General features: G+C 31.9%; 1 protein-coding gene across 1 annotated transcript in view; it reads right to left on the reverse strand.

The window, feature by feature from the left end:
* GLS (glutaminase) overlaps nt 1-17,715 on the reverse strand; it is an 84,081-nt gene that overhangs the window by 12,572 nt on the left and 53,794 nt on the right. The window contains exon 14 of the mRNA XM_037728535.1: nt 17,227-17,319. Coding sequence (XP_037584463.1) covers nt 17,227-17,319 — 93 coding nt within the window. The remainder of the gene's footprint in view (nt 1-17,226; nt 17,320-17,715) is intronic.

Below are 17,715 nucleotides of genomic sequence, written 5' to 3' on the forward strand. Positions count from 1 at the left end.
GAGGCGGAGGTTGCGGTGAGCCAAGATTGCGCCATTGCACTCCAGCCTGGGTTACAAGAGTGAAACTCTGTCTCAAATAAAAAAAAAGAAAGAAATTCAAAATCATTCCTGTTAACATTTAAGTTCTCTAGCCTTGTATTCAAGGTTCTTCAGTCCAGCTAACTTAATTTTTCCTCTCAACCTCGATAGAGCAAAATTGGTCTGCCTTACTGCCCTTGTTTTTGTCTTGGTATCTATGCTCTTCTAAGAACACCCAGATTCCTAATCGAAGCTTTCCCTTCCTTCAAAGACTAATGGCTTCCCCAGGCCATCCCAGCCCAGCATTCATTATCTATGTAGCTTATTGCCAGCTGCCCACACAGTGCCCTATGTGAATAGGGCATGTGCCAGGGACAGAGTCAATTAGATACCTCCACTCCCACCACAACCCTGGATTTACCTCCTGCTCCCTCTAAGCCATCGTGCATACTATTCTCCTGAAATCATTTTCCCCACCCATTTCTCACTGATATGTTATTCTTAACCCATTCCTGTGAACTCTGCTCCAGTCTCTTCTCTGTCTACATTTGCCTCACTATGGCTCTATGTCACATGACCACATGGAGCATTTGTGTCTGTCTTACCCCACCACTGAGAAAAAATCCAGATTCCCCGAACATACCATTAATATATTAATTACCCATGGTTCTTATTTTTAAAAATATGTTAGTGCTTCTAAGCAATAAAGCCCCATCTGTTTCAGTGACTGGATATATGGTCTACACATTCCCTTTTAAAATTCTGAATTTAGACCATACTAGTTTGAAGAGAGTCTATTATGTGTGTAGCACTTAGTCAAGTATTCAATATTTCAAAAGTTCTTAAAGTCAATTTCTTACTAATAAAGCCCCAAAAATGCAGATTTAGAATACACTTGGTTTATTCAGAGTATACTGTTATTCACAAGCATGAGAAAAAAATTAGGAAACTTTAATGTATAAAGGCTTTGTAACTAATCAGATGGGAAAAACATTAGCTTGCCTTAAAAATTATTAAAGCCTAACATGGAAGTCTGGTATTCTTCCCATAAAAACAAAAGGCTAGCTGTGGAGCTGAATTTGGTCCAAACCAGAAGATAAGCATTTGAACACAAAGTGACTGTAATTCTCTTCAAGACAGAAAAGCACTAGGAGGCAGCCCATGCACAGGCACTGTTTAAAAGCAAAACCACAAATACCTCTTCTTTCCAGCATAAACAGCCCCCTATACTTTTAAGTTTGCTTAAATTATGAAATGAGCAAATGAAACTAGTTTCACACTTTTGAGACAATAGATGGAGCATTTCACTTAGGGAGAGTCTACTTCCTGGTCTGTTAAAAGAGTTCCACAGGTGTTTCCAACTAAGCTGACACACCCTCTGGAATGCCTATCATGGCAAACAAACTGAAGGAGAGGGGTTCTCTAGATCACTCATCCATCTCCACACCAATTCTTGCAAAGGATGTAGGTGCGCTAACCATTGATCGAAGCTCACTCCCCTATTCCCCTACTGGATGCTTGAATAACACTGATTATAAAATACCTGTCAAGGAGGCCAAGGTCCAGAAAATAATGGGTTAACAGTAAATGCCAGAGGCATGGAAGCTGTATTTTGATAAATAATTCCTTAATATGAGGAAACAGACTGTACACAGCAGCAACAGTAGCTATTAAATGAAGGGCTCTGATGTTTAATGTATGCCTCCTCATAGCAAAGAGACACTGCACCTGGGCAGATAGCCATTCAAATTTATAAATTAAATTTTAACAGTTTCCCCTTCAGCTTGTAGATTTTCCAGCACTACTGCACTTTCCTTATCAAACTTCTTTGTCAGAACCTGCTTGAACCAGACAATCTTATCTTAGTTTATTTATACAAAGTCATGACAACAGTGGGAAAAAATGTTACAGTTCACATGAGTTCATTTAACACTGGCATGCTTGGCATAGCAAATCTCACTTTTTTCCAAAACATCTAGAAGTAGGTGAGGAGTATATCAATTTTATATACTAAAACATGGCATTCCTAAGTCTTTAATCCTATCATTCTCCTATTCAATTTGAGCTTGTTTAAAGGTTGTGTGACTTTTGCAAATGCCCTGATAATTCTGTACTTAGGAGTAAATAGCAATTATTAGAATTATATACTCCCATTACTCTGTATTTATATAGTGGATGACCCTAAAACATTCAACATTTGAAACAGTTATAGTTGCTTTTTAAAATCGCTGACAGGCTGGTTATAAAATATGTTGATATATTTTTATTTATTACTACCACTGAGATTAAGGGCCCTGGTTCAAGGTAACATAACATATGAATTAGTGATGGAGCTCGAGAACTCAGGTATCTGGATTCCCGATTCTGTATAACTAGACCCTAATGATGTGAGTCCTTAATAGATCTGATTGTTATCCAAAGCACAGAAGGAAACCAAAGGATTAAATATCAATTTAGCTCTAATCCGTAAAGCTTCTTTACCAAATATTGGAAGGAAGCCTGGATGGGACCAAAGCCGGAGGGGAGAAAAAGGAAGAAAGGGAGAAGATGGAGGGAGGGAGAGAGGGAAGATTGACTCACTGGTTTTACACTTTACTCCAACTATTTAATTTCCAACTCTATTACCAACTGCCAAACCAAAATTTCGTTTTTTTTTTTTTTTAATCTTTAGTTTCTGTCTTCATACAAACACTAAAATTCAGCCTATTTAGAACTGCTTTAATGAAAAAAAAAAAAAAACAAAACCAGGTAACTGAAAAAATATCCTTCCGTTCTCTACCACCTCTAGTTTGACATAAGCTGCTCTCATTTCCAGCTCACTGCAGTATCTGTTGTCATGGAATAGATACTTTTCTTCATCTGTTAAATAAACCATCATGACTCCAGATCCAATTTTGTTTTAAAGGTTTCACTCCAAGTTGGCTGTTTATAGTATTTACGTGAAAATAAGCTTTCAGCCTGCTTTTATAAATATTTTTCTTAAGGTCAAACTGAAACATACTACCTATCATCCTGTAGCTAAATAAAAATTTTAAGTTGCCATCATATGTAAATTAATCACCTTGCCCAAGGGTAAAAATAAAACTGTGTAATGTGTCTGAGATCAAAGATATTTCCTCTTTCCTTTACTACTGAGCTTATTTAATTTTGTAAGGATGTGTAAAATAAAATTTTATAGTACTTTTATAATTAGACAGTCTGAGTATGAGCCACATACTCCTAAGCTTTCCAATGATTTATTGAGACAGTTATTAATATACTACATATAGACAAGACTAATCCAAACTGATATGATTCAGAGGATTGAGGAAAAAAATACTTTATAGGAATAGCAATTTAATAAATTCATGCCCATATTTCCAAACTTACACAAATGTAGGAGGTTCTCATATAGTAATTTCAAGAGAAGAATAAATCAAATAGTAAATTTTATTGTAGGAGGGAAGCTCTGTTTTACAGAAATTTCACTTTAAAAATACAACCTCAAAATGGTAGTTCCAAGAACTAAGAACTGCATTCTGCTCTTGACTTTGCTAATAAAAGTCCCTTAAGCATACAATTTTCAATTTTTTTTTTCTTTTTCTTTTCTTTTCTCTGTTTTTTGAGGCAGGCTCTCACTCTGTTGCCTATGCTAGAGTGCAGTGGCACAATCATGACTGACTGCTGCCTTTACCTCCCAAGCTCAAGTAATCCTCCCAACTCCGCCTCCCAAATAGCCGGGACCACAAGTACGTGTCACTAAACCCATAAGATTTCTTTGTTATTTTTTTGTAGAGACAGGGTCTCACTGTTGCCCAGGCTGGTTTCAAACTACTGGACTCAAGCGATCGTCCTGAGTCAGCCTCTCAAAATGCTGGGATTACATGTGTGAGACACCATGACTTGCCTCAAAATTTTTCAATGACTAGTTTAATCTGAAATAATTTCATTTATTTGTAAACTAAAAAGTCATAATCATGTCAAAAGATCTGACAACCTCTGAAGACAAAAAAATTAAAGATTATATATTACTTACAACAAAATAGTTAATATGAAGCACCTACTCTCTCTTGACTCAACTAAGTGCTCGAAATATTATTATTTCTGTTATTAAAGGACACGAAACATTTAAATAACTTAAGCAAGGTATCAGAGCTGGTTAGTGGAAGAACAAGGGCTCAAACCCAGTCTGCCAGATGCCAGGGCCAGTGCTTGCAACCACTACCTATCTACTCTGGGCCAAGCAATTTCCTAACAAAACCTGGGACTTCCTTGATAATAAAATAAAAAGACAGAAATATGTTGTGATAGTAAATCAGAAAATAGCAACAAAGAAACAATTTATAGAAAATCAGAGATACTAATTTTATATGGAGGTGCTACCCAAAGGTGTTTTTATAAATGAAGAGAAAATAAAATAACAAAAGAAATAATTCAATTTGATATGTCAATATCACAAATGACAAATACAAAAAGGTTAAGATATTATCTTTATTCTTTGCATTTAAATCTCTAAAAATGAAATGTGAGTTTTGGGTGAATGTGAATAAAAGGAAGTATGACTGCTACGCCACTGGCAGCAAATAAATAACTTCTTATCTTAGTGGCATATTATTCCAGTAAACACCAATGAATGGTCTAAATAGATACCGATGAGGTCATAAGCATCCCTCTTTATATATCCAATTATAAAAGTAGCTAACAATATATCTTTGTGTGGTATGAAAAACAGCACTCAATCAATAAGCAAGAAAGCAGAATAGAAGAAAAATAGTAATGAGCAAAGGCAAAGACAGCTAGCTATTCCTCTACAGAACAAAACTGCAGACCTTATGGCAGACCTTAAGCATATTTGCATTGTACAGACAACTACCAAAGTTTCTCATTCACTATCTTTCTGGTCTTCTCCTACTATTATACAAGCAAGTATTTGTAAAACTTCATGAACACTAGAGAATATTACATTGTGTTAGGATAGAGGAGAAGGTGCTACATTTCTGGAATGATAAAGTGTACATTTAAAAAACAAGTACATAAAACCCAGTAGGCAAAGAACCTAAAAGCAAAGATAAGACAGGAAGAGAAATTGGTCACCAAATATTTACACATATTAAAGAAAAGAAATCAGGGCCATTGGAATCAAAATATTCTTACAAAGACACCATCTTGTGTAAATTAAAAATAAATAAATACAAACAAGGTCCCTGAAAAAGAGATGGGGTTCTCTTCCTGCTATGAAACAAAGTTTAACAGTAATATAGGAAGAATTATGGTTTCAAATCAGTTTAAGGTCCTATTTCTCTTAGTGTGCCTCAAATCCTGCTACTATAATGAAGCCAGGCACATTGACTTGTTTTCTAGTTGTTCCAACCCACAATACTAACATAATCTTTACTAATTGTGTTAATGTTAGAAGAGAAATCCCTCATTTTCATTGGTCTCCAGAGAGCCTTACTTAACTTTCTGTATTCTTCAATATTTACTTCACAGTTCTATTGTGAAACATTCAACATGTGTGCTTTACGAACCATACACACAGAAAAGGTGTATTAACAGTATGCTTCTCTAATGCTGTAACTTTTCAAAGCAGTTTCATAGCCATTTAAATTTGATTATTATTCAAGTTACATAGCAAGCTCCTCCAACATATAAGACACAAAATTGCTGGAGAAGAGGGTATTTTTAAGTCATTAAAAAATAATTGTTCTAAAAACATTTTAGTAAAAATATCATGTAAATGGAAAGCCCTCATCTTACTAAATTCTCTATGCTTTCATACAGTTCAATGCTCCAAACTCCTTGAAATACTCTTTCCTTAACTCCCAATATTGCACTATGCTGGATTTTCTCTTTTCTGGCCACCTTTCCCTAGTGGAAGCCTCTTCTACTGTATCCTACTTTTAAAATGAGGGTTTCTTGGGGTTCTGTCTTCTATCTACTTTCTTTATCACTTTATACTATCACCTTAAGCAATCTCACATACCACTCTAATTTTAAATACTACTTTTCGTACTGACCACTCACAAAATTATAGCTCCAACTTACGCTACCCTCCTAAGTTCTAGGCCTAAATCTGACTGCTTACTCAACCTCACTACTTAGATAACTTACAAATATCTCAAACACTACCTAGCCTCTGCACACTGATAGTTGGCTATCCATTATCCACTACCCACCCCTTCCATACTAACAGAATCTCTATTTGTTAAAAGGTAGCAATATGTCCAATTAAAAGCACTTTCCCAGATTCCTTTGCAGTTAGTCTGGTCAATGAGTGTTAGGTGAGTTTCCTGTAAAGCTTCTTTCTTCGGATTTAGTTATCACTCTTTTCTCTTTTCTTCTCCCACTTTGCACATACAGGTGAGGCTAAAGATGGAGCAGCCACCTTGCAACAGTAAGTTGACAGGCATAACTTCTAGACCAACACACTAAGGCTTGTGTAACAGTTTACCTTACTGATGGCACTAGTCCTGGTTGGTTTTCCCTGAGACTTCTTGTTATATTAGAAAAATGACGCTCATGTGTTCAAAGCACTGTTAATAAACCTCCTGACACCACAATCAAACATATCCTTGTTACAATAGCCAAAATTAAACTAATTTCTTCCCATACTCCCAATGTTTACTTTTCTAGTGTTCTCCATCTTAGTTTATGCAGCAGCTTTGGCCCTGTTGCTTATACTAAAAACCTCATAATCAATAAGATATCTCATTCTTTTTCACCCACCAAAAACTATCACCAAGTGCCACCAATCCTTTCTCTTAAACACATCTTTTATCCACCTACTTTTCTAGTCCAAGCCACCACACATCTCGAGTCCACAGCCTCAACTTTGTCTCTCTCTAGTCTCCACAGAGCAGTATTTAAAAATCAAATCATTCTCTTACCTTTTTAAAAGCCTTCAAAGTTTCACACTGAACTTTTAATAAAGTCCAAAATTCTTACCATGGTATAAAAGATCTTTCACAAATGTCTCCCAAACTGCATCCTGAGGACAACCTATAGCAGAAGCACCTGGGGTGTACATTGAAAATTTGGATTTTTGAATCAAACTGTAGGACTGGGCCCCAGGAAGTTAGATGCATTTTAAAATTAAGACACTAGCAATTCTGATGTACACTGAAATATGAGAAAGCCCACTCTACCTAATATGGTCCCATCTGTAAGAGTCATCCGTGGCGAATCTCCATCCACCTCACCTCACTCTTCTTTCAGCGGATTTGCCACCTTTCCTCTTCTCAAATGTGCTGAACTCCTTTCTGTTCTGAAGCCTTCAAGTCAGATTAGCCTATCAACCCTATTCCATACTCCGACTCCTTCAAAACTTACATACTGAATTACCTTCCAGTGAAAACCAACCATATTTAACCACCCGGACAAAACAAGATCTTCTCATTGTACCCTCTCCTGGCATTCTTTACTTTTCTACCATTTATTATCCTTATATTTTCTTAAATATTTTTTAAAGAAATGAAACATTAAAGATATGGCTAACCATGCTCTCTGCAACTATTCCCTTCCCTCCCAGCAGTAAGCTTTATCTAAAGACTGGTGTTCATGTTCTTAAAGTTTTATTAGTAACTACATTGTATATTTGTGTCTCATAATGTGTTATAGATGTACAAAAATGGCAGCATATGGCATATACCATTTTGCAACTCATTTTATAACATTTAAAATGAATTAGATCTACATGCATCAGTATTAACAAATCACTTATTACCATTTTAATTTTTAGTATTTATTCAGTATTTATATCCCCTTTTAATTGCAAACACGAGTTGGTTCATACTTGTCTCATTAACCACTGCATATCCTGAACACTTCACAGTTTCTGTCACATATTAGGCAAGAAATAAACATTAGTTGAATAAGAACCTAACAGTGAATAATAAAGCACAGGAATAATGCTAAGGTTAATTTATATAGAACTGAACTGCTCGATCAAATTTAACTAGCTAAATATCTTGAACTAATTCTGTTTGTGTGCTGTTTGAACAAAAACTAGTGAAATGTTCTTTTTGGTTCTTACTTGGTAGAGAAAAAGAGCTAAAGAAAAGAATTTTAAAGGTTGTATAGTGGGATCTAATCTTGGACACTGGTGGGTACCAGAAATGAAGAGAAGAAAATAACACAAGAGGAGAACAAAATTCCTGCTATATAGAAGGTATTTTAAAAAAAGTTTACTAAGTAAAACAAGGACTGAAAATATTGAGATGAAAACCTGGAAACCAGGAAGCCAGAAGAGTCCTGGACTTAGCCACTTTCTTAGTCACACAAATGGGAAAGCAACTTCATAGAAGGAATGAGTTATCTGGTTACAATTTTACACTTATTACAAAAGCAATTCTAGAAGAAAAGTAGATCAACTTAATTAAATGTAAAGCGGGTATGTTTACAATAAAACTGCTAACTTGCCAGAATAAGGGCGTTCAGATAGGTGGACGTTATTTTTTTGGTTATCCTTTAACAGCTGAATTGTTTCTTCATTGTCCAGTAAAAAGAGACATTAAGGCAGAAATATTTTATTGGTAGTATTAAAGAGGATTAATAGTATTCATCACCATGGAATGTTAACAAAATCACTTGTCCTGTAATTTCATCAGATGTCAATGAAGTTTCATTGTGCAGAAGATGCAACATTTATTCATCTCAATTCAAATACTTAAACAGTATTATTTAGTTCATTCTTTATTTACATTATAAATCTTGTGCATAGGCCTGGATCAAAGATGCATATACTTCAAGGATCTATGTAAAATAATAAATAAAAAATAAGCTATATTATACCGAAGAAGGAAAGTTTGGACTTTTACATTTCATGTGTGATTTTCTTTTTAACTTTTTAAAGAAAATAAAACTACAGTGGCAAATGTCAACATCAAAAGATTTGGAAATGAACATAGCAAGCAATATAAAGATGCAGAATTGGAAACACATTTCCTGAGTAACTTTGATATAATTTTTAAAATTACCTGATTTTGGCCCAAAATAAATTATGATATGAAAGGATAAAAAATAGAATGGTTGAAATTTAGATAATATGCTAAGTTTTTCAACTAAAATTTAATTTGGAATGACTGTGAGAATGAACAAAACAATAGAACTTGGGTGGAATTCAATTAATAATTTATACCACGGTTTTAATATCATTAATCTTATTTAATAGAAGAAAGTCAAGCCTTAAGGATTAAGTTTTAAGCTGTCTCCTCAAAAGAATCTTTGTAAATTGCCCCTTTGTGATGATTTGCAAAATGCACGTATAAAATAATGAAAATTATAACTCTAATCTAGATCTAAAAAAAGTTCAACAGACTATCATAATTAAAATTTGAATTTTACAATGAAGTGGTTCAAATCTGAGTAGTTATATTTGCATAATTGACACTAATATTTAATCATCATTTTTATTTTGGAATACATAATATGAAAGCAAGCAGACTTTATATTGAATGGGTTTATATTGAAACTGTGGGGAAAAGAGCTACTCAGGCAGTTTAAATTTTCAAAATTAAGAAACCAATACTATAATATCTTGAGAGCAACAATATTTAAGTTTTAACACTTTGTAAGTCAACAAAGTCTTCTAAAAAATCAACTTATTTTAAGAACTCAATACACATTGTCTTTCATAAATATTAAAACTCCAGAAAGATGAAATGGAGATTGACACTGAAGACCATATGTACTATAGACAGAGTAAATAGACAACTTAGGAACCTTGTTTGGGGCCCACTCACAGATCCAAATGTCTAAGATAAACAAGGGAAGTAGCTAGATATTTTGCATGTGTTTTGGAAAAGCAAACATGCAAAGAAACTTTTTCTTAAGAAACAATTTGTTTGGAACTTGAATAGTTTTTTATTTATTTAAAATCTTTTTACTTATATATTTAATCTAACCTCAAAGGAATTTATTTTAAAAAGCCAGTGGTGTAACATTTATTTTTAGAGTTACATTTCTGCTACACTTTCTTTCAAAGGTTGCAGGGTAATGTTTTATTTTTAGAACTACTATATAATTTAAACATTCACTTCTAACTTTACTAGTTTTTAAATAACTGGGACATAAGACTGCTTACTAGAAAAATACAATTAGTTTTAATAAATGCTGATGGTATCATCTGCTAAATAACTTATAGTCACATTAACTACTACCAATTATGCTTCTCTCGTTAAAAATAACCACAGACAGAAAGTCCATCCGAGCAAAACACACAACAGACCAACCCCATCAAAAGAGAAAAAAAATCTAAATATGCTAATAGAGAAAGCAAAGGGCTAGGAAACCTGGAAAAGGGGCTGAATGGAGTGAGTCTGTACCAGACAGCCTTTAAGATTACTTTCAAATTCAAATCTGTGATTCTAAAAAATACATAAGATTATGGTAAATAAAAGTACATCAAAAATCTAGGAAGGTTGAACTATGTTTTAAAAATAAAAGAAAGACTTCAACTGTTTACAAAATATAAATTTAATTATAGCTCAGGATTCCAAATATGGGCAGAAGAGATTTTCATTATATAAACAAAAATCACCAGAAATGTAGTATGACAACAGAAATTTTAAAACTATTTCAGGTAAGAATGTTTTCTTTCAGAGGAGATCGGGTGCGATGGCCATAGACAAGAATTTTTTCTTTCAAAAGCTAAGCCTTCCAATAGATAATTTTAATCATCTGTGGTTTTAAGGATTGAAAGTATTTCAGCAAGGTAAATACCTAATAAAAAAAAACCATTATTTTTCATCATACTATGTATAAAAAAATCATATCCCCACATATTGAAATATGGCTTAAAAAATACAATAAATTGTTCTTTGCCATTGAGATGTGGTCGATAATTTTTCTAAAAAAATTTTGTAATTGGTAAATGGGATTTGGAGTTAAAAGTATAGTAACAATGTTAGAAATTAACTGACAGAAGCAGTTGGCACCAGCTTACCTGCTCCAATACTTGTCTTTTGAGGCCAAGATCATAACTTTTTTTTTTAAGCAATACATGATAGTTTTCAATAAGTTTTTTGTAATTTATTGCTGAATGAAATTTACAAAAAAACCACAGATTCCGCCAAAAAAATAATGCAATGCAAGTGCTAATTAGTATCCTATTCATTTTGATTAAGGATTAATGGATCAGGAAGCCATTATAAAAAATCTCTATTAGCTGCAATTTACAAAATTTACTAAAGTAGACGTACAATCTATAAAATGGAAATGGTAAACAAAGTCAACTTAAATTATCTTCCTTTCCTATGTTCACAAAATAGAAATAGAAAACATTTTAAGACCACAGTAACAGAATCACTTTGTTAAACAAGTATTTATGATCAGTCTACTTAACATAGTATTTTTTAAAATGTACTTTTTCTATTACTATTTAAAAAGTTAACAACTCTAAGAAACACCACGTTTTCCCCACTCTGTTTCATGTTGGATAAATTTTGCCTCAGACATTCTTATAGTAGTTTTCTAAATTTCTCAAAGTCATATGCATTTTATGATATTCAGATTAATAAACTACTGGCTGGAGTTTGGGGTGTGACATAAAAGAACTTCCCCCTACCCAATTAAATTCCTTCCATTTCCAATTAAATTCCTTCCATTTCTAAGCAATGTAGAAAACAAAGGTTTTAACTTAGTTACAATTTGAAAAAAAGAAAAATAGTTGAACTTGGATATACTTGAGTGTACGTTCATACATAATTCTGCCCTTGAACTACATGTCAGAGAAAAGACTGATGGAGGTAAAGTCCATTCTTAATAAATCTATGTGAAAGTCTCAGTGTATGATACATGGTAAGAATTTTCCATTTATGCTACATCTCCAAATCTGGTTTTGGTTTTATTACCAAATGCAAATATAATATTTAATATAAAATGGTAAAGAAGGAATAGAGAAGAAATCACACGTTAAGTACACTGATCTTATATCTTTAAAAAGTCCTTTCTAGCATTTTCAAGTCCATTTAGGAGATAAACCAAAATTTTTACAAATGAATAGTAAATTGTACACAGTGAACTAAATAAAACTATTCTGTAAACTGCTCAATATGAGAAGTGCATTACTTCTTTTAAGTCAAATACAATTTTAAAAATATAATCCTTCTTTATAATAAATTTTGGAAAGCGCTTTAAAGTCAAATTCCACATGAAACCTAATATTCTTGGTTTCACTTTTCTAGAGTTCCCCCAATACTGTTAGTTACTCTCTTACCCTGGCAGTGCTGGTGGTGAATGGGAGTGGTAACAGAAACCACAAATCTTTAAAGTCAAACTGAAGAAGTATGTTATTCTTTTCAAATTCTAGGGAAGCAAAAATTTCAGGAGTTCTTTTGTGTCAAAACTTGGAATAGGAATAGATCAATGAATAATTTATACATAACACACAATGTGAAAATAACTGCTCATTTTCAGAATATGAATGGGTAGATTAAGATACATAGATAAGAAAATGATATACATGTGTGTACATAAACATTCATATGGAATGTATTATATATAAGTTATCAGGATATAAGCTGACATATCAGTATATTTCAGCAGTTCTTTCCACATAAATATAGCCTATTAAATAAATATACACTGTCAGATCAAGATCACCAGGCATTTTAAGTCTCCTCTCTAAGTCTCCTCTCTCTTTGCTTCATATGAAATTTTTAAAAAATCTTTAAAAGCAACTGATCACAAACTGTTACATCTATTGAATATGTCATTATACTAAAACTCCTTATTAACTAATTCTGAAAGAAATTCATTTAAAAATCCCATAGATTAATACAAAGTAATATAAACAACAGTCTTTCTCCTTTTAAATAATTTTAAAACTTCTACAATATATTCAGGAAATCTCCAGAATATGAATGGCAGATTCAATAAACAGAAAAATTTAAATACTATATTTGACTTACAATACATGGAGTCTCTATAATTTGTACTATAATCTGGACCATGACGTGGAAACATACAAAATTCCTTCTCAAAATGTAATGCCCTCAGAAAGCAGTTAAGGTGAATTTCTGTATCACTGTCATTCTGTTTAATATAAATTCTATGATTAACAGTTTTATTCTAAAGCAATATTATGATACTCTTCATTGGTTTAGCAATGTTTTTCCTATTCTTTAGGCAACAACAGAAAAAAATGAGAGTTACATGGTGAATAACAATATTCCTCCTCAGAAAGTAGAAATAACCTACAAATAGGGTTGCATGTTTTTTAAGTTGGAAAAACAACCAAAAAAATTGAGGGAAAGTTTTCATTCAAATACTTCTAGTATAACCAATAGGAAAAGTCCTCCTCCCACAAAAACCACTAATGCTACATTGCATTAAAAAAATATATCAAATAAAGCCCTTTTGAGTATTTCTAGTTTACTTTGAGACAGCTTCAGAATAGCAAACACCTTAATATTATCTTCATAAAGGATAATTTTTTCTAAGTTAAAATCCCAACTGTTTTTGTACTTAAAATGTAGAAGTTGCTTTTATAAAACAAAACCAAAAAAAAAAAAAAAAAAAAAAAAAAAAAAAAAAAAAAAAAAAAAAAAAAAACAATAAAATCAGCTTAAAATAAATTTATTGTACAATACAAAATGCAGGCATACTGGAAAATAAAGGTACATTATTAAATATACAAAGCAAAGGAAAGAAAGCTAAACAACACAAATGTTTTAATCCAAACACTAAGATAAAATGCACAACATTTATGCTAAAAACAAAGTACTTCAGGAATAATATGCATTTCAAATGAAATGTTAATGATGCCAAAAAATAAAAAATAAGAAAAAAGAAAATCAAATATGCTATATTGTAAATGCTTGAATATCAAGAATCAATAATGGCATAAAACATTAAACCCAATAATACTGGGTACTTTTAAGAACTTTGTTTAAAAAGGTGTTAAGAATACTGAAAGAATCAAAATATGTCCTTAAAACTGGCAAAGTTTTTTTCTTTTTTAAGTGTGAGGGCCTATTCACAATATCTTATCTCTTCTTCCATTTGTAATTTTCTATAAAAATTTCTGGATGCTCATTCTTAACATTTTCTAGACACAGTAGCTTAGATAACAGTACTTCATTTTTAAGTATAAATTTAAGCATTACCAACACAATAAGAATAAGTGCCACAAATTAACCTAATTTTGAAATCTATACAAATATGTACATGATATGAAAACTAAATCTTCATTTTATAAAGTAAAACCAACTTCTGAACGGAATGGTAAAATGTAACAATTCAGAACATAGGGGAAACCATAATGCCTTTTTTCCAATTAAGGCATTCGATTGCCTAAACTACAAATGACCCTGGTGCAACCAACACAAATATACAACACAAAAATGCAGTAAGGCCTTGAGAAGCATCCAGTTAGGATATGCATCTGAACATTCAAAGAACATTCAAGTAAGCATAAAACCTTCGGGAAAATCCTCTACAACTAATAATATAATTATTTAAATATATAAGTTTAATACTTAAGTTAGCCCAAAAGGCTTTTGGCCAGCACCTCTGGGAGGGAACTTCTTTTCTTAATGTCATAGTTCCCAAATTCAGGACCTTATGATCAAGATTTTCTATATTTGCACTAGTATCTGAAATACCCAGTGAAATCTTTTTTGCTACACTATATTCACTTTTACAGACTTTCCATTACCACATACATACACCATCATGCTAAGAAACCACCAAGTTTTTCTTCTAATCCCCCACAAAAAAAGTTTAAAAAGGAATTGAAAAAAATAAACAGGTTTCAACAAACTTGAAACTGTAGGGGAACTGTGGGGAAAACCAGAGAGGTAGTCCCCTATGGAAGAAGGAAGAAGTGTGAATAGGTCCTACAGAATTTTACAATCACTTTGCCAAGACAACTTTAAACACCATGAATAATTATTTGAAATCAGGTTGAATAAATCCTTAGTTCTCTTAAAAACAAGTTTTGATTCTCAATATTGCATTTTTATTACCAAACAAAAGGATTCAGATCTAACATATTTTAGTAGCATACTTACTACCTGCAGACTAAATTCATTTCCCAGTACTCTAAGAGTTCAAATAGAACAAACTTCATGAGATGCTATAATTTATCACAAAAGAAATATTAGCAATTATAAAATTATTAGGATAATAAAATTTTAAAAGCTAAAAAACATAATTTGCCATTCATATTTAAATATAACATAGAAAAAGTTATGTGGATAATATGAAAATAAAATTGTTAAGGTGAACAATTCACTTGAAGACACTCACTGTTTCTCCTTCTGAGTAACTAACCATTATAGCTTTTTATCAATGAAACATCATTATCTCACATCTGAAATTCTTTGGCTGGAATGTTTTAGTAACATAAGACATTCCTGTATATAACAATTCTGACAGAAACAGAGCAGTTGCAAAATAGAAAAGGTAGGAGACATATTTTAAAGCATTTGATAAAATTTTAAATAAATTTTTAAAAATGTAAAGCCAATCTATCACTAAAAGTGGCATAATTGTAAATGTAAGCTAATTTTATAATCCACTGCTATTTTAAATAAAGTAATTGGGGTTATTTTGTCTTTTTAGTTTTGCATTTAGCATAGAAGTACTTTCTATTGCCACTATAGACATCATGTCAGTTTCAAAAATGGAAGAGAAAAAACAAAATGCAACAAAACTTATGAGTTTAATGTGTGAATTTTAGAACTAAGAATTACAATTTTCTGTTACTATTGTAAAATGGGATTATCTAACTACATAGTTAAAGTTTTAATTACATCAAGAAAAATTTAAGAGAATTTTTCCTTTTTGTATTTTTAAAATTAAAGCAAATTTATTTACTTGTAAATACTTTTTTAAAGACCAACAAATTCACTTTTTAATGTATTATCTTTATACAAAGATTAAAAGGAAAAAAAGCTTTATGGCTCCAGCACCGAAGGTTGAGAACAAAAAAATATCTCAAATAAATATTTATAATTTGCAAAAAAAAAAAGCTAAAGATGTTTGAAAGATTGAATGAAGAAACATTCTGAAACTAGAACCCATTTCTTTAGCTTTTCTCTCCCAGACTTTCCATTCTATATACTACAGTTGTAGAGATGTCCTCATTTGACTCAGGTGACACTTTTTTCCATACTGTCTCTTTTAAAGCAAGTTCTTGTTGGAGACTTTCATAGTCCAATGGTCCAAAGGAATGCTAGTTGTTCAAGCAACATACATAATTTATTAGTGCACTTGAGTGAAGAAAGGTCCAAGCTATAAAATGGTATTTTTCAATGAACATTATTAAAATCTGTTAACATTTTAAACCACCACCTCTGACATTTTGCTCCATGTTACTCAGGTCGACTCAGTATTCTGTTGACTTTGTATAATTCTTACATAGTAACAGAAGTTAATTTAGTTTAGTGCTACAGAAAATGTACTTAAGAGGTATTAAAAATATTTTCTATTTACAAGTGCTTCATATTAGCTTGAAGCCTAATTAGGTAATTTTGCTACAAACATTTTCAATACGGCACGAAAAGAAACTGAATCAAAATTCTCAACACAATTCCCTCGGTACAGTGAAAAACTATATAGACCAAAAAAGTTAAGTCCTGTCTCTTAGTAATCCTTCTAAAAAAGTAATATATCTGTAGAACAGTATGAAGCCAAATACACTGGCAACAAAATAGGACTGTAAGATTATTAGGAATATTGCATTAAACACTCTGGAAAAAAAATTTCATCTCAGTGGCTTATAAAACTTATTATGAGGCTTCACATGGTCTCTCACTAATATGATAATCCTTTTACATATCCATCTACACAGTAAGCAAGAAGTTAAAATGAACTTCAATTTAGGACTCTGACAAATACTAAGAGTAAAGCAATGCTTTCTTTTAAACTTTTAAATTAGATTTATAGCATGTTCCAATGTCTTTTTTTTTTTTTNTTTTAAAAATCTTGCTTAAGATAGTGGAAACAAGAGGGGAAAACTCTGACACTAGGCTAACCAGTTTCGATTTAAATAATGAAACAGCAATATTTAAGTATCTATATCTATTAAGTATTTATTAAGTAATATTTAAGTATTTAATACTGGTGATTAAATACTGGATTAAAATGTCACAATTTGATTTCACTCATTTGTGATTAGCAAAGACCTGAAGTCACTAACAAACTAAGATTTCACTTATACAAGCAAATCTCACTTTTTCTCTCTTAAAAATTTTACTTAATTATCTAAATAGAAATTTTGCTTACCCTTTGATCACCACCTTCTCTTCGAGGATCAAGTTTTTTTGCAAAGTGTCTCAAATTATCATAGTTATGGAAATTACACAGAGAAACAAGGTCCTGTAAACAGTTACACAGAACAGGTATAAGCAACTGGCTATTCATTGGTTATGTATATTCATATTTTAACAAACTATGCTTATATCATCCAGCTTAGAAATCATCACTGCATGCTAATAAAGCAATATAATGCATCAAGAAGATAACTAAAATCAGAGTAAGATATGGATACAAGCTTTAAGAACATTATTTACTAACATGATCCTAGGGCTCAGACAATCAAATTGTCTAGCTTTCATCTTCTACAAAATAGGGTTTATAGCCAGCCACATGAGCGTCTATCAAATAAGTGTAAAGCATCATTAAAATATAAATAAGTGCTCTGGTACAATCTGTTATACTTTATATATAATCCAGTGTCATACTCTAGTTTTTGTAAAAGACTGGAAAATAAAA

This window comes from Cebus imitator, unplaced genomic scaffold, assembly GCF_001604975.1.
Source record: "Cebus imitator isolate Cc_AM_T3 unplaced genomic scaffold, Cebus_imitator-1.0 Scaffold268, whole genome shotgun sequence".
Taxonomy (NCBI): domain Eukaryota; kingdom Metazoa; phylum Chordata; class Mammalia; order Primates; family Cebidae; genus Cebus; species Cebus imitator.